At 39.7% G+C, this 22,889-nt stretch overlaps 1 protein-coding gene across 2 annotated transcripts; it reads right to left on the minus strand.

The window, feature by feature from the left end:
- Nucleotides 1–1,388: 1,388 nt before the first annotated feature.
- On the minus strand, nt 1,389–17,339 carry LOC110065761 (spermatogenesis-defective protein 39 homolog). 2 transcript variants are annotated; one of them, XM_089291856.1, is made up of 20 exons: nt 16,475–17,339; nt 16,353–16,387; nt 13,815–14,047; nt 12,769–12,882; nt 12,237–12,440; nt 10,922–11,004; nt 10,740–10,808; nt 9,552–9,644; nt 8,178–8,211; nt 7,980–8,082; nt 7,502–7,529; nt 7,317–7,390; nt 7,008–7,098; nt 5,800–5,934; nt 5,327–5,368; nt 4,795–4,884; nt 3,953–4,039; nt 3,387–3,476; nt 2,457–2,561; nt 1,389–1,610 (listed from the first exon to the last, which is right to left on the minus strand). In XM_089291856.1, the coding sequence occupies exons 1-20, from the start codon at nt 16,484–16,486 to the stop codon at nt 1,590–1,592; spliced, it is 1,743 nt and encodes a 580-aa protein (XP_089147982.1). In that variant the 5' UTR covers nt 16,487–17,339; the 3' UTR covers nt 1,389–1,589. The 2 variants fall into 2 exon arrangements, with proteins under 2 accessions (XP_089147982.1, XP_089147981.1); XM_089291855.1 differs by having other exon boundaries at nt 12,237–12,443; nt 16,475–17,338.
- Nucleotides 17,340–22,889: the final 5,550 nt, after the last annotated feature.

Here is a 22,889-nt window from a genome sequence, read left to right on the forward strand (position 1 = left end):
TTATTATTATTATTAATCAGTGAATAAAACGTTCAACAGTTCAGTATTTTAATACAACGGTTACACCTCAAGGACAACAGTACGTGTTAGTTGATTCTGATTATTTCTTTACATTTCGTTTTTAACAGTTTGCTAGAGGATAGCGTGACATTAAATATTTTGTTGTATAAAAACCATTTGTTTTGAATATTTCGATTAGAATAACGACAATCCCGTTAACAATGTTTACAATAAAACAATTATCATTGTTTTCGAAATCTCACAACTTTAATATTTTATTTCCATACTTGATTATAAACAGTTCGCTGAATCAATAACCAAAAAATTTAAACCTAGATTTTTTTGTTCAACAGTGTCAAAAGCACGTAACAAAGCTGGACCCTTCCATCCACAAAAATGGCCACTCTATGTTATAAAAGTTCAAACAACAACAACAACAACAACGGTATAAAAGTAAGCAAAAATGCATAATACTAAAGCCCTGCTACCGAATATTCCCCAATGTCTGACTTTAGTCATGAACGCATTAATGGTTTTATTGGCATGCTGTAAAAATTTTAGTCTAACATTATTAATTCATATAAATGATGTCAAAACCAAACCTGGATATAAAATCGACTTGAAAGACGCCAAAACTTTTAATTGTGACTCTTGATGAGGCGAAAAAACTTATTTCTAACTACACGTACATGTCCACATGCACAAGTTTTGGTTTAGTTTTCATACGAGAACGCGACTTTGTAATGGCTTGTTACGACGTAGACTACGAATAGTCCCTCTTTCGCTTAGTCGGTCGTGCGTGACGCGAAAGAAAACCGCGAGAAAAAAATGGCCGCGCGAAATCCTCGGAGCGAGACGCGTGCTTCTCGCCCCCAGGAGATCGCGCGGCCATTTTTTTATTGCAGTTTTCTTTCGCGAAATGCGAAATAGTCGTGTTCACGTCAGTGATTGTTTTTGTGATAAACAAAATATAGTTCACCTTGTCGCTTATACTTATATGCTTACAAGTAATGAAGAAATATCTAAAATTGAGAAAACATACCTTTAAAAACATCTACAAGTTTCTCTAGTCCCTGACGGACAAGCCAATGTTCGACAAACGCCCCGTCTTTCCCGATGAACTCATCCATGGCACTTTCGAAAACACGTATGTCAAGTGCCCAGGAGTCGCCCAGGGGTACGCAAATGCCCAGCCTCCGGGCCGCGATAAAATTGCGAATGCTCCACCACCGGGACTGACAACGTGAGCAAATGCCCCGCGCTTGCGCGGGAGGGGGAATGGGCACTGCTGGAATTGACTAATCCATAAGTAGCGCGTAATGCAAAGCTTTGTAGCACCAGCCATTAGAGCCACTGTTTTTTTGTATTAAATGAATCTGGATGCTACAGCTGTTTTCAGAAGTTTATTTCATATCGTTCCTTTTTAACTCTTCGGATATATTAAAATCACAATATACTCTCATTGGCGCTTGTTATTTTATAAAATGCGACCAATATATTTATTACAAATCTTTTAAAAAAAAACTTTTGAGCGATGGAAAAAAATACAATCTCTCAATCCTTTATAATTCAAGTTGATGGCTGACACTTCAGTTCTTCCATCGTATTTGCTGCAGTGGAATAAACGATAAGAAAACAAGTTAATATTTAGTAATACATATATATTTTTTTTACAAGAAGAGTTACTTAAGAGCAAGACTGTTGTAACAATTAATGGAATGATAGAGACTTGAGTGTAGCATACGCGTTGAGTCCAACAGGTTGCGATAGTTCAACTTCGTTGAAAAAAACACCAGCACTATACACACGGGGCGCAGAAAGAAATTCCGCGTTTTAATCTCATGCTCTCAGATTAACGTCAAGAAACATTTTTGGTAAAGAGGACATTCGCTTACAAAGATGAGAACGCACCGATGTGTTTAATTCCTTGCGTCGAGATCAAGCAACTGAACAATACATCACGTCACTACTTTTCGCCATTAAAAAACCGTTGCGTGACAAAATAATAACGCAACGTTTCTGAGACGTCCTGCTAATGACACAGAGAAAAATTAATTCTGCCTCGGTAAAAAGTGTGAATTCATTTGTTTATTTCAGGATTCTGTAACAGGCTGTACCTTATCTCTGACATTTTCTCGGTAACAATTTTCGTCTGGCTTTGACGGTGAGATGCATCAAACGTATCATTAGTCAGTATTTGACTACTACCTTAACGTTGATTTTGCACACGTGTTACTATTTAGCCTGAGCACGTTTTTAGAGCTATTGGTGTACTGAACAGAACTAGACATTTGCGAAATTCGCTGGCAAAAATATAAATTCATTTTTGACTAGGCGTCATCCTCGGCGTCGGCTTTGTCGTTGCTTTAAAGCTCCCTACTAACAATTAGGCGACCGCACCTTCCACAATATAGCAGACCATGATTAAAACTCGAGATGATCAAGGAATTGCTTACCGAGTTGCTCAGATATTGGCTAATTTTTGCCTGCTCTGGAGCAGTTCCTCTTAACTGGCTTCTGTACTTTTCAAGCTGTTGTCGATCCTTCATCGCCGCTAAAGTCTGTGGAATACAACCACTACACATGACCCTTCACTTCTTACGGTGACCAAAGTGTAATTTCTTCCAGAAGCATTAATAAAAGTCAGAAATGAATGCAATGAGAATTACAAAATGGTCACCACAGGGAAAACCCTTCACATTATGTAGGTAATATAGTTATTCTTTTCTTACTAAATAGATCGAGAAAACCTTGGAATAGTTGGCTTTGGGTCTGTTTATATGGAGAACAGTTGTTCATGTTAGGAAGGTTACCCTGTAAATACCCAGCCACCTCAAGCGACAGAACGTTTCATACATTTCTTCATATATAGGTACCAACTGTTTCCATGAAAATCAAAAAGTTAGCTCGCGGAGCCAAGGTAAGGTGACCTCGGGATGCAAGCAAGCTTTTTTTAATACAAATGCTTTGGATATGTTTGACTCGCCTATCAGCAAAAGTCGACAAATACTGAGCGGAAGGAATAAATTTGTCACGATTAATGAATACAACTTTTATCATATAGATCAGTGCTTCATAAATGATGGCTGGGAAGAGCAGGCAGCTCTCCTACCCAGGACAAGGTCCTGAAGTACACCAAAAAAGTGTAACAATAAACCGACATGAGGGGAGAATGGGTGTAAGATTAGGATGAAGATAAGAACTGACACGGACCACAAAAACGAACATGAAAAATTCAAACCAAAAGTTTCCGAACTGTGACATCCGTGAGGACGTAGCAAAAGGAAAGAAAGGGAAAAAAGGTCGAGATGGGAGAAGAAGGGCATCGCGTTTTTAATGAAGATACCTGTGAAAAATGGTCACCCAGAGTTTAAAAGCTTCCTCACCTCTATAGCTAAATTGTGACATTTCGTTTTCGTCGCCAAAGAAACTCGCTGGTTTTGGTCTTCAATCAATTTTAAGTACGTGTTTAACACCTGCAAAGGAGACACATTGTGATAGCATTAGTGACGTGACAAGCAAACGATTGTCCAACCATGTCAATCTGATGTTTAGTCATTTTTCCCGATATTATACAAAATTGCCATCAAATACAAGGAAGTATCAAAATAATCGTTTACCAAGATAGAAAAACATCAGATAGGAAATAATAAGCTAAAAAGGAATAAGGATGGCTTAGATTGGAGAAGATTGACAAGGATTTCGAAAGGAGAACTTGAAAAATTTCGGCGATGCGCCGTACGAGACTTGGACACTTCAAAACTATTACAAAACCTCTCACACTATTTTTCCCATACTAACCACATTAACATCCATTGTAAAACCCGTTGCTCAAAGCTTAAAAATTTCCTCACGTTATCGTCAATTCAGTTTAACCCGTTTGGAATACAAATTCAGGAGCAATTTTTCTTTAAAAAAATGTCAAATGTTCTTTTTTCATAATTCTACATACCTCTTCAGGGGCACCGTGTTGACGAAGCAACTCCACCACTTGTGTGAATCCGATGACAGACCTCATTTTAACTGAGCCGAACCACCCCTGAAAAAGAAACAGGACAAACAGCTTTTAATGAAGTAAATGAGTGGGCCAAATGTCAAGGCAACACCTCTTGGTTTTCTTTTCTACAATCAACTCTGTGCGAGGCTCGGCGGCCTCGTGGTTGGTGCGCCCGATTCCAGACCGAGCGGTCTGGGTTCGAGCCCTGGCCGGGGTCACTGTGATGTGTTTTTGAGCAATACATTTTACTCTCACAGTGCCTCTCTCCACCCAGGTGTACAAATGGGCACCGGCGAATTAAAAACTGGGGTATAACCCCGTGATTGACTAGCATCCCATCCAGGGGGAGTAGAAATATTCCTACTCACTGCAAATCAGAGTTGGGCAACGACAATCAAGAGTCACTTGGCTCCTCCAATCTAGTTGAAAAGAGCAGAGTGTTAAGCTTAACCCCCCCCCCCCCCCTCCCCCTTCCTGCTGTGACCTCATCACGTAGCAAGTATCTCACAAATTATTATTCATTGTACTATTCCCCTCTTCTTTAATCAATCAATCTTTATTTTCGTTCCAATTTACATTTTTACAGTTAGACTCGCCCGCGGGTAGCTAGTGCTAGTCTAAGCGGCCCAATTTATCAAGATCTAATTACAAAAGTGTTTAGCATTCATTTTCCTTCGCAATTTTCGCTCTCTTGAGCCAATGCATCACAACAGTCAAACCACTTCGATGCCTTCGAGTCCCTCGCAGAAGCCAAACTCCTTCCCCGTCCACCCCACCCTAAAATACCACTTAAATACCTTTGCAGTGAACATTTGTTCCAGGCCCCTCCATTGTTTGAGCTTGGCTCGGGCAGCCAACGCTGTCCATTCATATTGCTTATCAGAAAGCTAGAAAAAGAAGGCACAACAAGGCTTTCACAAAGAACTAGTAAACTTATCGACCAAAAACAATAGTTCACAGTTAGCAAAATCTAGCCTACGCGGCAGGTAGCTGCAAGGAGTGTCCCTCAAGATTCGTTGTAAACAAACGTCAAGGTCGAGACTGCTAGTGAAGAAAATTCTTTCTTCTTTTCCTCGCTCTGCTTATACTTCACGAGCTCGCCACACGCGCTTCCACGAGCGTTCGACACGCACTTGCCTCACGGCCTGACTTAGCCACGCGCGTTCGTCGCGCACGTGCTCGTTGAAAGCACCGGGTGAAACCACCACCAGCACGCTACACAGAAACGAAACATCGCTTCGTTATCCTTCGTCATTTGGTCTTCTCCCATTAATTTTTTTATCAGTATAAACATCCTTGAAAGGCTCAATTATTTTTATGTACACGTACCTTAAACTTAGCACGAATAGCCAATGGACTGCTTTCAACACTCTGCAGTAAACAAAGTACAAAGAAACATTAGATAGTAAAACTCAGGCAGCAGCCGTGCTTCACACTCAAACATAAACGCAGAAAAAGTACCAACTAAACTGCCGTGAGGCACTTTGATAGAGTTCCTTTCCCGTGACAGTTTTATGAATTTTTTTCAAAATACCCTTTTGTGACTACTTCAAGTTTAACGTTTATAGCGCGTTCTGGTCATTGACCAATCAGGACGTTGATGTTGTTTTCTTAACTAATCAGCAGCAATCATGACTTGACTCACGTGATTTTCCCGCGTCTGCCACCGGTTGCATGTCAGTGCGCTTGGAATTCCGAGTCAACCTCCGCACTACCCCTCTTCCCAAGATTGACTGAACGATCAACAAGAATAAAGAACATTTATTCAAAAGTTGTAGTAATGAGCTAATTGCACAAAGTACCTCTGGCTCTCCAAAATGATACCGACAGCAGTAATACAAGGTAACAATCACAGAGTTTAATGGTAACGACGCTTGTCTCGGGTGAGCAACCATCACGTGATTTTTCTTCTCCAGTTCAGCTCGGCTGTCCGCGTCCTGCAATGCATCAATGGAAGTAAAACAAAAATCTTAAGACAACATTTCGCACAAGAGGAACGATGGAAAATGTTCACCGTTACTTTAGTAATGTATTTCTCAAACTCATTAATAATTCGTCAAATTTAAACAAAGGAGATCATGACCGTGACGATGTTTGGGTATCTGATCTTAATTAGCAGAGATTTTTACGTTTTATTTCCTCGTTTTCTCCTTAGATTAAGTTTTGATTGACCACATTTCCACACACCTTGAAGCTCACCAAAAATGCTCCGCTGCGCGTCGTATGTTCAACTCTCTTCTCGGTGTTTGGAAATGTGGTCAAACACGGTCTTTCGTGTTTGATATATTACACCAAACCCACACACCGAGAAAAGAGTTGAACAAACGACACGCAGCGGAGCATTTTGACTCGAGGTGTTCGGTTGGTAAAACGCTGTCCCGGCCTCTCGGGTGTTTGACATATCTTATCAATCGAAACTAAAACTAAAGAGAAATGGAGAAATAGAACCGCAAATTACGATCAGATCTCCAATGTTACGGCTGGGAATTCCTTGGTTTTCTTGGTGTTGCTGCGCGGTGGAAGGAGGCATCTTGACTGTTGATGAACACACTACTCATGATTTTTCCTTCTATCGTGTTAAAACACCATTAACTTTGATCAAGCAACGGTAAACTGCCTGGGCATTATCACAAACGCTTTAACGCTTCTGTACTAAGGACAACATTTCTATATCAGTAATCTCTGAATAAGAGTAAGTTGAAGATTTATACCCATCGAAAAAACTGATCTTATTCGTTTTTCGTTATGTTAGGTTGTTCACAAAGGTAACATTTGACATCGTTCTGTTCCGTTCTATTCCGATCCGTGCCGTGCTGTGCCGTTCTGTTCCGTTTCGTTAAGTATCGTTTCGTTCTGTTCCGTTAAGTTTCGTTTCGTTTCGTTTCGTGCCGTGCCCTGCCGTGCTGTTTCATTCCGTTCCGTTTGCTGTCAGTCCCAGAGAGAGAGCCGCTAGTATCGCAACTCGGAGCAGTTTATTCCTTAATTCATACTAAACCAGTGTAGTTTTTACCTCAATGTTTATTTGCTGTTCTAGTAAGTCGATGTACTCCGCTAGGTAAGTTGTTTGCTCCGCTAGTTGTGGATAACCTTCAAAATAATGCCTGCAAACACAGGAAACAAACAACTTTCAGCAGCGACAAAAGGTAGGCATAAAATAGCCAACATAAAGACTGCTCAACGGCGACCTACATTTAGCTCGAATCCGATAAAGATGAGCTGAAGTCAACGAAAAGTAACACTTGTGTATTGCTATTAAAAAGTTTTTATATTCTAGAATGTGCATGCCAAAACCTTTACCAGCTGTTTAAAACGCAATTACCTGAGAATATATTTAAGTTTCGTTAATCTTACACCAGGATCTTTTGTTTTTATAGCTTGATTAAATTGAAGCATCTGGGGAAGAAATACAGTAAAGCAATCAGCTTCCAGCAAAATCATATTAACATATTAAATTAACAGTTCTCCTTGCTTCTACGCTAACTTTCTGAAAGTACATGTGCTTACCGCGGCTTCCTCTAATTTACCCACAGATCTGAAAATCAATGAAAAAAAGTTGAAAGAAATAATTATTTCACCTGTAATAGTTTTTAGCCTGCGTAGGCGGCGGTTTAGTTGGGGTAGAGCGCGTTTCGACACTCAAATAAAAACTGCTCTAGTCTCGCCTAATACATGTACTTCGTCAAAGCATACAAGAAAGTATTTACTGGGCATAGGAGTTTTCCCCGAATTCGCCGGCAAATGTTAACCGTCAACGTAAGAAACAAATCCACATGTTTTCCCCGTGAGAACCACACAATCTGAGACGGCACGAACCTAGATAGTATGCAAAGGGAGACATCCCCTATCCAGCCTTGTTCCCAGGGTCTCAGGCTCTCGAGGCAGAGAAAGGACCCTGGGAACGAGTTTGCCCCTCTCCAGGCAACTCTCTAGGTGGATGTTTTTCTTGGTGACGTAACAAGGTGAAAAAAGAGACAGTACTTGCCTGTACAACTCTGTCAGTTCAGTGTAATCATAATGCTCACTCAGATATTTACACAAATGGTGTACAGCCTTGGGACGTGTCTTCAGTTCATCATGGAGGACACCTGATTAAATTGATGAACATCAAAGTACATTAACTGCAACATGTCGTCACAGTTGCATGGTTTGTAAAGAACACAATCAAGGCAATGGGACTTACGTTGTCTTATTGTTCTCTTCAAAAACAAGACAGCCTGGAAATTAAAGGAAATAGTAATCAAAACAGTTGTGGAGTGGCCCGGTATTGTAAAATTGCTTCGCAGATGCTGTACTATGCAATTCAAGACAGCATGGCACAACATGTCCCGGGGGGGGGGGTACTCTCTTATATGGGCTACATAGGTATGTGTGGCCCCAAAGGGTATGGTTTTTCACCCAATTTGGTCATAAATAGGGCATCAACTTTGGCAATTTTCGTCACAAATAGGGTATGGTTTTTGCACTCTAGTCTTGAATTCAGTATGTTTCTTAGAAGAAGCTACTTTTTCATCATTATCAATAAGACCATCAACAGAAGCCCTTCATAACTTATGTTTACGGCAACTGTGCCAGCCACAACGGTCATAACAAGGGTAGCAAAAATCAAAGATTTTGGTCATAAATAGGGTAAGAGTTTTGGGAAATGGGCCACACACCCCCGTCCAACTTTTCTGGGAGTACCTCCCCCCCCCCCCTCAGGGCTCGAAAAAAGTGCCCTCCCCAGACAAGCAGATTTTCCTACTGGGCAAGTAAATTTTCAATCTCACTTGTCCGATGGGCAACGGAGATCAATCAAGTTATCTGTCAACTAAATCATTAAAAGAGCAAACTAAGACTTGCCCAGGGCAAGCACATTTTAGAGCTACTTGTCGCGAGGGCAAGCTGGAATTCAAGTTTTTTTCAAGCCCTGCTCCTGGTATTTGCCTCATTAGTATAAGTAAGCTTACTTAAGTTTCTTATCAAGCCACTAAAAAATCAATTACAAATACTGAAAAAGCATGCCAGTGATACATTGAAAATACTTTCTGTGTAATGCGGCTTTAAAAACTCAATGACAAAGTTCCATTGAAAATTTATGGGTTCTTCCGTGCTTTGCCATCCACTAGCTCCTTCTTACTCACACCCATTTCTTTTCACCCAAAGCTAAGTTTCACAAGCTCTCTGAGCGTTCGGAGTCACTTTGTATCTAGCTATTATGCTAAACAAGGCATAATGTAAAAGTAACGTCAGCAATTTCCCCTATACTTCAGCTGCATGAAAAGTTTCAATAATTTATAAAATGAAAATCACCCTCGGGACTTTCACAGGCTCTTCACACGTCAATTGATTCAACTCCAAAGTTTCGACTGTTTTGAAGTCTTCATCTATATGAGAATACATGTTGGCATTGTCGTCACCAATTTCTAAAAGGCTACAGAACGCAACTAAATAACAGCAGGGCAAACGTTTCCTCGCTAGGTGGACCTCGTGTATGACAGTCAGCAGCGAACCACTTATATATTGATATCAGATAAGTGCATGTTAAAAAAAAATGATTTTATTTTAACACACTTACAGCAGTAATGGCATTTCCATCGTGCATCTTTATGGCACAGTCAAGGAGAGCCAATTTTTCTTTTAATGACTTGTACACTTCAAGTGTGTAGGGCTAGAATTTCAAGAGAAAAGTAAATACTTGAAGTACCTTCACTGTCATAAGAGTTAAACCAATGTATTGCCTTCTAAAAGTACATACACTGTACCTCTTACCATTGCCATACCAAAGCAAAGAAATTATACAAATTTGTACAAGCTGTAACTGGGATGTACTATCCCAATGTACAGTCCCGCTAACATGATTGATTAACTAATAAAGATTCAATTTTAAAAAAAGTACAATAAGCTGATCTCTTTACAGTACTTCAATCTATAATTTGAAACTTCTCATTTGTTCCCAAAAAAAGCTTCACTTGTCTGTTGGGCAAGTCAAGAACATTTAATATAATCCCCCAGTCCAACTGCAAAATCCACTAGTCCCAGGCTATTGGAAGTGGTATGCACCATATCTTGCCACATTTTGCCATAGTTTAAGGACCTAATGCATTGTAGCTTACAGCACTGACTCTCATGGATGGGGTGTGAGTGTTTGGAATTAGTTCATGATTGAAGAAATTTGCTGCCATTTTGGATTCAGGAAGGTGGGGGCGGGGGGCAGTGCTGGTAAGAAAGGGAACTCATCACTCAGCCTCACTCCCCCTCCTTCAGACACTTCTTCCTCTCTTCCCAAGCCTACAGGTTCTGAGTTCCTAATCCATGCTAATGCTCATCCGATCAAAATGCACTGGCTCAATCACTCACCAAAATACACCTGCATTGCAAGCTAATAAATTACAGTTACTGTATTAACAATAATATGGTTTATTATATGGCTGGCTCTGTGAGCGGGCAAGATGAATCAAATCCTGCACTGCGATTAGCTACCCGAGCGGGCAAGATGGAGCTATCTTGTCCGCTCAGGACTACCCACTGTGTCCTGCAAGAAAAATTTCCCCGAAAGCCACATAATAAATCCTTTATTGAGCAAGCTTGTTCGGTCAAGATAACTGGATGTTGGCCTCATTTTTTTTTTTTTTTTTGCGGGTTTATGGATTTTGACTCCGTCTCGGTCCATAAACTCGCAAAAAGAGAACTTTGCCAATATCCAGCCATCTTGACCTCACACTTACTCAATAACCCATACAGAAAATTTGTTGCCTACACATACCTGACCACGGATAATTTTCTTTACAGTTTCTTGGGCTGATGGTACGCCTGATTTATCTTTCCTTGCTGCCTAAAGACAACACATTCAATGGCATTTTTAGGTGGCCAGGCAAGTATCTTACAGGTAAGTTAAGTTGAAAATGGCTAGTCCAGGAAATACTGTGCCAATGTCATTTTACCTACCTGCAGATCACTTCTTAATTGACGAATTTCAGCTTGAAGCTTGTTATATTCTGTGACAGATACCTGAGGTGCACTGCTGATGACTGGGAAAAATGCAAAATTGTATACAATATTGCTGCTAAAATGCCTGCTAAGTGCTTCAAGTGACAAAATAAGTAATGTATTTCAAATAAATTCAGTTTTTAGTATTTAATTGTAGTATCATACCATATTGTCTTCAAAAAGCCCCCATGGGGAAAGATAATAAAGGATGCATGTATGTTTGTGCCCACCACAGACTCCCATTAGCTGATAAGGTCATGAAGAACAACGTCAAAAAATAAATAATTTGAGAAATGTACCCCTCTGACCACCACCCCCACCCCCCACCCCCTCAATCTCAAGACAAAGCTTAACTTCAAACAGAATGCAACTTCCCTTTCAAGATGGGAGAAGTAAGGAGCAGGGGTTACCGCACCATGAACCAGCTTGAGGTATTGCTAGTTCCCTAGATGTGAAAACTAGCCACTTAACCAACCATCAGCAGCAAAATGGTAATTCTTTCACATACCTACAGTAGGCACACTAGTACAGCATCCCTTTTCTATGACCTTGGATTTACTAACCCTTCGGCCTTCAAGTACTTACTACATGACTCTGCTGTTAGGTGTGTTTGTTTGAGATATTTTAAATGACCTTTTACACACATATATTAATGGCAGTTTAGAATTCCACCCTCCTTCTATACTTCAGCTCATTTTTTAGCTACTGAACCCTTCCGGGAAAAAATACCCCTTTATTGGGTAGCGCCTCCTTGTACAGTTTGTACAGTCCATTACAGGGGAGACCAATGCACAAGTTGGACCCATTGCACCATCAAAAAGTGAAGCCTTAGATCTGCCTGGCTCATAGCTGCCGGAGCTTATCCTGGTTTCTGTAGCATGAAGCGGCTAGGAGTATTTCTACTCCCCCTGGATGGGATGCTAGTCCATTGCAGGTCACTCCCCCGCAATTTGTTAGGTTTCCCCAACCATTTGCCGGTACCCATGTATACTCCTGGGTGGAGAGAGGCACTGTGAGAGTTAAGTGTCTTGCCCAAGAACACAACACAGTGTCCCCGGCCAGAGCCCAAACCTGGACCACTTGATCCAGGGACAAGCACACTAACCATGAGGTCACTGCGCCTCCATTGCGCCATTAAGTCTTCCACTTAATATGCAATTCAACTAGAAAAGTGATCAACAGCAAGTAATCTTTCTTATACACCTGCACTGCTGACAGCTGAGGTTTGGGTAAAAAACATGTCACTCAATCAGATATTAATTTTTATTATTACCATCATTGATTGATGATGATGCAGTTTGTAAAGCCGTTTTGGTAGCTGGTCCTTTAGGAGTCTGATTCCTTATAGCTGCTGCTGACACATGAGTCGATGAGGAGGATGAAACAGCAGTTGAGGAAGTTGAGGTAGAAGTAACAGATCGTTGTACAGATGAGCTCGGTGGAACTGGTCTTTTGGGTGGAGTTTTTCCTGTGGTACCTTCTTAATAAATAGTCATACAAAGATAATTTGTTATCGCAGTATGAATTTACAACAATGATTAATTTATTGTCCTTGTGGTGTCTGTTGATGTCTCATTACATAAACTGTGAGTTTTTTTTTTTCCTATTCTGACTCAAGATATCTGTCTGTACCAGATTATCCTCTGTGGTGTGTTGCATTCCTATTGACATGTAAATATATGTCCATTTGCTCCACATAATTTTTGCCATTCTATGATAATTACCCAAAAGCTTTAAACTATTTTGTAACAAAAATTAAAGCTTCAAATAGCTGATTGTGACCTAGAAAACGGTGTAGAACCTACTTTCCAAGTAAGAACTTTGTTTAGTTGTCGTGATATTGCTTGAAGTACCAGTAGCTGTCATTTGCGCAGGTCGTGTCCGCACTGACTTAGCAGCTGAATCTGAGCGTGGCTTGCCTGTTTGAATAAACAAAAATGTTAATAAAACAATCTGAGAATAATATAATTATAACTTCATAAAACACTACTGAACAACTGCTAAAAGAACTCTGGAAATCTCGGTGAAAACAGGAGAACCTAAGAGCTGTCTACTGATCCAGAGAAGGACTCCTACATAATTTTTAATTATTAATTATTTATTTAATTACTGTTTCTCACACCCTTCAGGACTTCTAAGCAAAGTCCCATATGATATTTTTTTTCTCCATTTGTCTGTGAAAAATTGGGGTGGCCTAATGGCTAAGCATGCTGGATTCTGGATCGAGTAGTCCAGGTTCAAGTCCTAGTCTAGGTCATTGCATTGCATTCTTGGGCAAGACACTGAGGATGCTTTCCGTTATACCACACCAACTAGTCAGAGACCAGTGGGAATACCCAAGGAAAATGGAATGAAGTTTTTTTAATCAAACTGGGCCAACCAAGAGGAATGGCTCTTACCATTTTTTATCCCTTTTCCGAATTCCCTACATAAGTGAAGAAAAGTAGGGCAATGAACCGGTTATCAAAAATGGAACGGCGAATTTTGGTTGGAATATTCCCACCGAAATATGTGGACCACCCCCAGAGATGATCCCAAATATTCTGGTCGGAAGAAACCAAAACTGACCTTTCCATTTGACTTCTGACCAAAATTTCCAGAAACTTTAATTGGCATAATGGAAAGCACCCTAAAATGCTCACAGTCAGCCTCTCTTCACTGCCATCTCATCCAGGGCAGTATAGTATGGTTGCCTCCCACTATGGAAATCGCAGATAAAAAAGTGCCAGCCTGGTGGGTCACCAGGCTCTTGAAAATGCAAACTTCACTGTCTTGTAACTTTCCCTGTGCTAATCTCTTTAACCACCATTGTCATAGGAGATTAGCTTGACCAGCTACTTAACAGTGATACCTGAAGGTAAGCTGTACTCTGGACCTCCCCATGCTGGCCCTAAGTCCTTGTCATCATCATCATCCTCATTCAGTGCCAAACGACGAGACTGCTTCATAAAGTCTGCAACTTCTTCTTTACTGACCCAGCTAGCACCAGAGTCCAAGACAGCAAACGAGCCTAAGTCATCATTAAAGGGATTCGGTCTCGGCTTTGTATCTTCTTCATCGTCCAAGAAGTCAAAGGACTCTTCCCTATAATAATAAAATATTGAGAATGCATTGGTATCCTGATTCTTTGAACCCTTGATTATTTAACCTCCTGATTGTTCAAAGCAATCTTTCCCTCCTTCGGTAAAAAAGTTAGGAGAGATTTACCCTTGATTTTTCAATCTACCTAGTATTCTTCACAAATTTTGGTTCAAGTCTCAAGTAAGGGATTTGTGTACTAAAAACAATAAAACAACCATTCCACAGGATGTGCTTGTAAAATATATCAAACATCATTTTCGGACACTGATAAGTTCTCTCGTCACTTACTCTTTTGCACATAAACCACATCCGTCTGGACAGTTGTGTATAAGCGGGATTAAGGGTTTGCTAAACCACCAACAGTTCCTCTAGTGCCATTTCTAATGGTATTTCAATGATCATCAGTAAAAAAAATTTTGTCTCATATTTTTGCTGAAAGGTAGGGGACCAAGCCTGCAATCAGTGGGACCCTCTCACCCTTGATCGACTACTAGTAAGCCATATCTAATATAACTATATATAATAGAGTTGGTGTGATGTCCTCTGGATGTCACCAACGAAGTAATATTTAGATTTAGATTGTGACAAGTAAGCAAAATGAAAATTTCACCTAAATACCCTGTTATAAGGCACAACCGGAAATTTTGTTGACCACATTCACTGTACTTACAACAATTTGCTTCCAAAAGTTACTAATTACAGTGCTTTTATTCTTAACAACATACGCAAAAAAGTCACACTTTACAAACAATAGCAAAAAAGTCACACATGGACAATAGCATAAAAGTCTCACTTTTTAATTCACTCAAGTCATCCTTCTCAGGAAACAGTGTTTTAAGTTATGAATACCAATTGATCCATTTTTACGTTTATAAACAATACCCATCTGACAGATCTTTCATTCGTCAGTTGCAAAACTCATCTTAATGTTCGAGCATTCGTTCAGTGTACCATTGATTTGATAACGAGATCGTTCAAGTCCTGTGGTATCAACAATACTATCGATGGAACTGAAGATGATGCGGTTTGGGATGAAGAGGAAGAAGAAGCAGAAGACGCAGAGGAGCCGATTGACAGCAAGTTTGAGACAGACAGCAAAGCCAAAGACAAAGAGTAGTTGAGCTCAGCCAAGCTTTCAAACAAACGGTTCTTTTCGGAGCCACCCCGGTTCTTTTTAGAACCAAAAAATCAGATAAAGTCAATGGTCAACATTGCTTGTCTTTTGTCTATTCATTTACCGGTATTTATTTACATAATCATTTCAGTTTATTAGGGAAATATGGAGAAGTTATATTTTTTTGCACGAAAATACTTGGTTATAAGACGCACCCGGAGTTTTGAGCAGATTTTGATCGAACAAGCCTATTTTCTCATAAAAAATGGTGCGCCTTATAAGTGAATAAATACGGTAACTCATCACATTCTGCTCCAACCCTTAAATTATGTGTTGTTCCAGAAAATGTCCACACTCCTTCTACAGAGTGTTTTTTTTGGTTTGAATCCCCTAATCATTTGGAACATGCAGTTTTGGTTGCCATTTTCCATTAATTGGCTTTTGAGACCCCTCCCCCCTGGGGATTTCCAATAACCCTCCTTTAGGGTGCGTAGGGATATTTTCTGTAAATGGACAATATTGGCTTTAAACCTCAAAATTTTAAAACAAAATGTGGAGTTTATGACTCATTTCTTCCAAACTTACAGAGTTTTAGGCCCAGGTCGCACTAGAGCCAATTTTGTTTTGTCAACAAGCAGGGCAAAATAAGTGCGACCTCCAGTTTCAAAAACGTGCCAACTTTTTGCGATTGCCAAAATTTTGCCAATCTTCAAAGAAGCCGAAGTGCTGCCTCGGAGACTTCCAAATTTTGGCAAAGCAAACAATTATTTTTAAAATGCTGGGGAGGGGGGATGGGACCAAGCTTTTTTCGTCTCTCCCACCTAGCAGAAAAATGCCTCACTTGCATTGAGAACCATTTTTTTGCTACTGTGGAAGAAGCAAATTCTTCAGAAGTTCTGAGCTGAAAGAACTCAAAAACGGACACTCTCAATAGGGGAGTGTAGCCTAATAGAATTTCAAACGTCTCGAAATTCAGGTCACAGGGAGTGTACATTACATGCAGTAACGTCAATTATGGTTGCCTCGGACTGTATCTCACCGGCTTTCTTTTCCTATTTGGAAAACTTTTGTCGATAAACTGGCAATCTCACACGAGTTCGAACATACATAAGCTCACACTTTGTGCGTTCCTACACCTCCATTGCCAAAGACTTCAAAGGAATCGTTGTTCAAGAATAGATTGAGTTACCTTACCTTGCGCTCAGCTGCTGAAAACTCAGTCCTCGAGCCTGATAATACAAAGGTTAAACATCAGGCTGATTAAAAATGGTAAACTAACTCAAAAACAGGAGTTGAAATAACTGAATGAATGTTACCTGCATCGCCATGTTTATCTTGCTTCCTCAAGGCCACCAACTACTTTGTGTAGTTGAAACAGAGTGTATCCTACAGCACCAGTAACCCAGGCTGTGCAGCTGGATTTGTTTGTTGTTGTTGTTGTTGTTGTTTTAATCTTTTTTTCTTTTTTTTTGGATTGCTGTCCTGAACAGGGTATGCAATTTTACTTGCCTAGTTCTGTCTGTCCTAAACCGGTTATGGTTTAATACACGATCACTGTGAGATCAGAGACTTCAGCCAGTCTTTGCAAGGTGATTAGACTTGCCACAAGTCGACCTCATGAGTTTCATGGTAGAATATGTTAGGCCGCGAAGCGGCCGAGCGATCGACGAAGTCGCGAGAGGTCCGGCGGGTACTGAATAAACAAGGCGAAGGACTTTTCAGAAAGTCTACAAGGTGATCAGACAAAAGATCATTTTAATGTATTTTTTTGTCCACGTAATCAGCATGATAACAAGCACAATTGACAGAAAAGATCGTACCTTCACGTCTTGTCCTTTACAGGGTCTTAAAACAGAAGGTGTTGTCCTACACAGGGTAGGATTTTTAGAGTACAGTTTTTGTCTTCTACGTGACGAGTATAGGAGAATCTTTGTTTACAATATTTGCCTCATTACCATAAGCGATACACTTTCTGATGGAGCTACAAAGAGATTAATACTGAATATTGAAAGGGCACAGCACGATTAAGTGTCCCAAGGAATTTGAGCGCGATGTATTGAATACTTTTTGTGCGACGAGGGTTTAAAAGCTCAAAATTTTACAAAGAATGTATGAGCTCATTAGCGCTTTTGCCACACAGAAATTTTGATGTTTTTGAAAGCCATTTTCTCCTCGAATATTACACCCAAAGGGCCAAAATTTCACCAATTACTAAGTTTCACAAGCTCTTTACGTTTTTCTAGTAAAATCGTGTCTAGCAGGATGCCTTCTATGCGCAAAGTCGTATGTTAATGAGGAAAAATGTAAACAATGACGTCAGCAAAGATTCGCCTATAGGGTTTACAACAGACAATTCTGGCAAATAGAAAGACTCCTTTGATAACTCCTTTATCTCGAGTGTGTAAAGATAGCTAAAATTCGTCAAAGTTCAGGCATTGACGTTCCTTGAGCAATAGAGAATTGACCAGTTTAGAATCATATTTCCCTCTGTCAAAATCCTGTTATGAAGTGCACCCGGCGGAGGGGGGTAATCCTGTAATGGACGACGACTCGAGGAAGTACGGTACCTGGCAAAATAAAAAATTATCTGTCTAGTGAACTCTTTATGGAGTTTTCACAGTTACTGAGAGTCTTCAATTTGCGTCCAAACAAAACACCATTTCACGATTTAGAACACGTCCAATTTCCAGTCCTTCATATTGGATTATCAGCTTTTCCTCGGCTCTCCACTCGAGTCAAGAATTTATTCCCTTGTGTGATAACTGCTCGAGTCATTAACACGGTGGCCATATTTTTGGCACGCAGTTAAACTTTGAGAGTTGATAAAACATGCATTCTCTTCACCAAAATAGTCATAACTTTTTAAAAAAGCCAAAAATACCCTTTTTTATCGTGATTATCGAGCAACGTTCTCTCCAAATTTCAGCTAAAAACGTTGAAAACTCGCCGGAAACGAACTCAAAATGTGCGCTTCACTCCCTGAAATTTTCGTTTCGAGATACGAAGGAAAATACACTTTGAGGCGTTCTCCTGGTGTAATCAGATAATTACACAAAACGTCTGAAAATAATGACACGTTGATCGATAACGGAAAGGCTCGTTTTACTTACACAGATATTTTTAGCAATTTTTACTATAACATCATTTCGATTTTCGAGTCTCAAATGTTAACCTCCGGCGGGAAATACGCTTTGTAAGATCTGAATTCCACCGCTCGTGCTCCCAGGTTAGTAAGAAAATAATTTTCGCTTCTGTTTCTTCCTTTCGATTTTTAAAATGTCTTAGCTTAGAGATGCTGTAGACAACAAAAGAGCACACTCGTAAACAACGTGAAGGAAATGATCACAAGACACCGATTCAGCTGAGATGTTACCGTTACGGCTTCGAACGACGAAAGCGCCAATGAAGAAATGCTTAGAGAATGTCAAACGCCTTCCTCGTCCAGTGCAAGCAACTTCTCCTGCTCGAAGCAGGAACCTTTGTCGCTAGCAGCTAACGCATCAGCCCAGTTCTGATAGAAACCTTTTTCCCCCGACTTTTTCCTCTGTGGTGCTTTCTTCGCACTCGCAAATGGACAAGAACGTTTGCGTTTTTTCGACGACATATTAACGTTTAAATCAACAATCTACAAACGGAGAACTCTCCGAACAACACTTGCATTAAAAAGTTGCGCAACAGATTGCCGCGAACTTGATTAGTGAACCTCAGTACTTTGGGAAACAGGGCGCTATATTCGGAAAACCTTAATTTTTTTGTCTATTTTAATGAATGTACCTTCGTAATCTAAAATTCTTAAGCTTTCAGAAAATATATACTTTGCTGGGGTTTGCGTCAAACGTCTGACCGTAAAGCGGCGCCAACGAATGATGGTCAGTTGGGGTATACTGATACCTTAAAGTGCCACTATGATCAAATTCTCCATACCCATTTTTTTTCCTTTTCCCACACAATAGGTCTTTCCTAGATTGTTTGCCAAATTTCAATCTATTACGAACATTAGAACTCATGTCGTTTGGACCTTTATTTCCGAGAATTTACGGCCGCCATTAATTTTCCTTGTTCCAAGTCTTGGTTGAGAATTTGAGAAAATGACGTCATTTTCTCAAAAATACCACACGGGTTGAAATTATAATAACAATTAGCACAACAATTCGCATAAAGAATAACAAAAACTTTGGCTCATATATTCGTGCAATTTTCTTACATTAATTGTTATCATAATTTCAACCCGTGCGGTATTTTTGAGAAAATGACGTCATTTTCTCAAATTTTCAACCAAGACTTGGAACAAGGAAAATTAATGGCGGCTGTAAATTGTCGGAAATTAAGGTCCAAAACCACGAGTTTTAATGTTCGTTGAAAATTGAAATTTGGCAAGATATCTAGGAAAAACCTAATGTGTACGAAAATGTAAAAAAATGGATATCGAGAATTTCATCATAATGGCACTTTAATGCAAGTTTACTTCTCGTGACAACCCGTTGACAGCTCTCAGTTGGAGGTGATTAAAGCAAAGAGACGATTTTTGTTTAGAATAGACCTTTTTCCTTAATTTTTTTTTAATGAAAGCCCGCAATGAGATGTATCTGAAAAAGCGAAGGACAATTTTTTTTGAAAAATGGTCAATTTTGGGGTATTTTGATACCTTAAATAGTCAATTTAAAGTGCGATCGTTGAAATATATGCGGTAAAAAGTGTGTGAGATAGAAAAAATTCCAATAAGAACAAAAAGATACCTGCGAGGAAATAAAATGCAAATATGGGGTTCATAAAAGAAATCGAATACAGTAAAAACCCTAGATTTTAAGAACCTGCTAGGCTAAAATTTCCCAGTTAGATCCCATCAGTACAAAAACCTGTTGAGCCTAAAATTTCAAACAGGTTCTTATTTTTTTGAATCATACTAAATTGGACTAATAGCATTTTGCCATCCTTATACACTGTTCATGCTGAGAAAGCATATAATGTTATGTACAAAGGTAAGGCTTTCACACGTGACCATTTATGTGGTAAGCACTTCGTTTTTTACCCCAAAATTGAGAATTTTTCCAAAACATTATCGTTCGCTTTTTCAGTATATCCCAATACGGCCATCATTCGTTAGCGCCGCTTTACGGTCAGACGTTTGACGCAAACCGCAGCAAAGTATACATTTCCTAAAAACTTAAGAATTTTAGATTACGAAGGTACATTCATTATAATGAAATAAAAAAAATCAAGATTTCCGAATATAGTGCCCTGTTTCCCAAAGTACAGAGGTTCACTAATCAAGTTCGCGGCAATCTGTCGCGCAACTTTTTAATGCAAGTGTTGTTCGGAGAGTTCTCCGTTTGTAGATTGTTGATTTAAACGTAAATATGTCTTCGAGGAAACGCAAACGTTCTTGTCCATTTGCAAGTGCAAAGAAAGTACCACAGAGGAAAATGTTTTGGGGAGGGGGAAAGGTTTGAAAAACATTCTATCAGAACTGGGGTGATGCGTTAGCTGCTAGCAACAAAGGTTCCTGTTTCGAGCTGGAGAAGTTGCTTGCACTGAACGAGGAAGGCGTTTCAGTGATATTCTCTAAACATTACTTCATTAGCGCTTTCGTCGTTCGAAGCAGTAACAGTAACACGGTATCTCGTGACCGTTTTCTTCGCGTTGCTTTCGAGTGCGCTCTTTCGTTGTCTATAGCATCCCTAAGGTAAGGCGTTTTAAAAATCGAAAGGAAGAAACAGAAGCGAAAATTATTTTCTTACTAACCTGAGAAGCACGAAGCGGTGGAATTCAGATCTTTTAAAGCACATTTCCCGCCGGAGGTAAAATTGACATTTGAGACTCCTTTGTAATATAAATGATGCGTGCTCTACTGTTAAAGTAAAACGAGTCGTCGCTTTCTCGATCAATGCAACGCGTCATTATTTTCACACATTTTTTGTACACTTTTTCTTTTTTATAAGAATATTGTTTTTCCGGTCCAGGCTGAATATTCCTATATTTCTGCCGATTTTAGGCTGAAAATATTCTCGTAGTATTCTTAATTATAACTTATGACATTTCCATTTAAGGATGTATATATCATCATTGAACATTTGGCTATCGCTAGTGAAGAGAGTTCCGTTTGTTGGCTAGTTTTGCCGTTTTAGAGAAAGGAATAATATTATACCGTTATGTAAAAACATAACATTGTATTGTATTTACAGATTTTCAACGCACAAAATTACATTCTTTTCACAATTTCAGCCTCGGGTTTATTCTTAAAATATTCTTAAAATTTCGCAAATTTCAACCTCGATATTCTTATAAAATATACTCTTATAAAAAAGAAAGAGTGTAATTATTTCATTACACCGGAAGAACGCTCCAAAGTATATTTTCCTTCGTATCTCGAAACGAAAACTTCAGCGAGTGAAGCGCACATTTTGATCTCGTTTCCGGCGAGTCTTGAACGTTTTGCGCTGAAATTTGGAGAGAACGTTGCTCGATAATCACGCTAACAAACACTCTCGCGAAATTTTTATTTTGGGCTTCTTTCAAAAGTTATGACTATTTTAGTGAAGAGAATGCATGTTTTATCAACTCTCAAAGTTTAACTGTGTGCCAAAAACGAAACAGACAATTGATCGAAATTTCCCGACACCGTAAGAGAAAACATTAAAAAATAATTCAGTTTGTGTGATTTCAAAAACTCGTAAAATACAGGTTCCTACTCTTTATGTCTCTCTGTGTTATTAGACGCCCGACCGGGTGGTTTCTTAAAAGAGTTGCTACCTAAAGTAGTACCGTGTAAAGTGCATCATTTGTATCTGCTGCTGATTTGAAGTATCGTTGCGCACCGAAGACGCCATGGTAATCAGTCGAGACAGCGGCCTTTCCTTTCCTTTCCGGCCTTTCCTTTTAGGTTTCAAGTCTTGTAAGCTGCTTTCTCTGACAATTTCCTTGCTATAAAGGACTTACACTGAAATGATTTGAGTGACCTGAGGTTTTCTGTTGGCTAGAAGTCGGTTACATGTGTATCGTAGAAATCCACGATAAGGATATTATTTCCTTTCCCAATTTTCCATCAACAACACAAGGACACGAATCAAAGCGAACGAAGACCAAGACTTTTGTTTTTGTGGAAGCCCTGATAAGAGCCGTTTGGAATATCTTAACAATGGGGTGTTTTAATTTTTTTCTTGAATTTTTCTTTGGCGGTGTTTCTCTTGTACGTCCATGTTGTTTACCATCTTATTTACGTGGCCTCTGAATTCATGGAAGGTTTGCAGTGTACACTGCAAGTCTGCTGTGGCCAAAACAAGACTATCCCGAAGGACTTCTAGCAATGCCTCGTGTTGCTCTTTGAACGTCGCGAGTATATTATGTCGAGACGCTCGTCTCGAATATAGAATAGCTTCTGTAACGGTGGTCCAAACGGCCCATGTCTCTTGCTGATCAGCCGATCACTGAACGAACGCCGTAAAAGAAAGAACTTTTTCTTTTAATAAGTCTTAGATTTACTAGATTGAGACTGCTGATAGAGGTCATTGAGTACGCATTTTGAATGCGTTTGCATCCCGATTTCAACACTCACGTATTCGGGCATTGTCAGGCAAGAAGGTCACTGCCTCCCACCCCCTCTCCCCCCCCCCCCCCCTCCCCACACGCCAAGTCTGAAGGTGCCCGTATGCCTATGATCGGACTTCAATTTAACCATAAAATATTATACATGTTATCTTTGTTCGTGAAAAGAAATAACAACAACAACTCCAG

The sequence above is a fragment of the Orbicella faveolata genome, unplaced genomic scaffold (assembly GCF_042242905.1).
Source record: "Orbicella faveolata isolate gen_17 unplaced genomic scaffold, um_ofav_v1 contig_24, whole genome shotgun sequence".
In the NCBI taxonomy this organism is placed as follows: Eukaryota; Metazoa; Cnidaria; class Anthozoa; order Scleractinia; family Merulinidae; genus Orbicella; species Orbicella faveolata.

Coding starts and splice junctions, on each gene's coding strand:
- LOC110065761 (XM_089291855.1), bottom strand. Junction 5,369..5,799: donor ATCATTTTGGAGAGCCAGAG/GTACTTTGTGCA, acceptor TGTTTACTGCAG/AGTGTTGAAAGCAGTCCATT. Junction 4,040..4,794: donor AACAAATGTTCACTGCAAAG/GTATTTAAGTGG, acceptor TTTCTTTTTCAG/GGGTGGTTCGGCTCAGTTAA.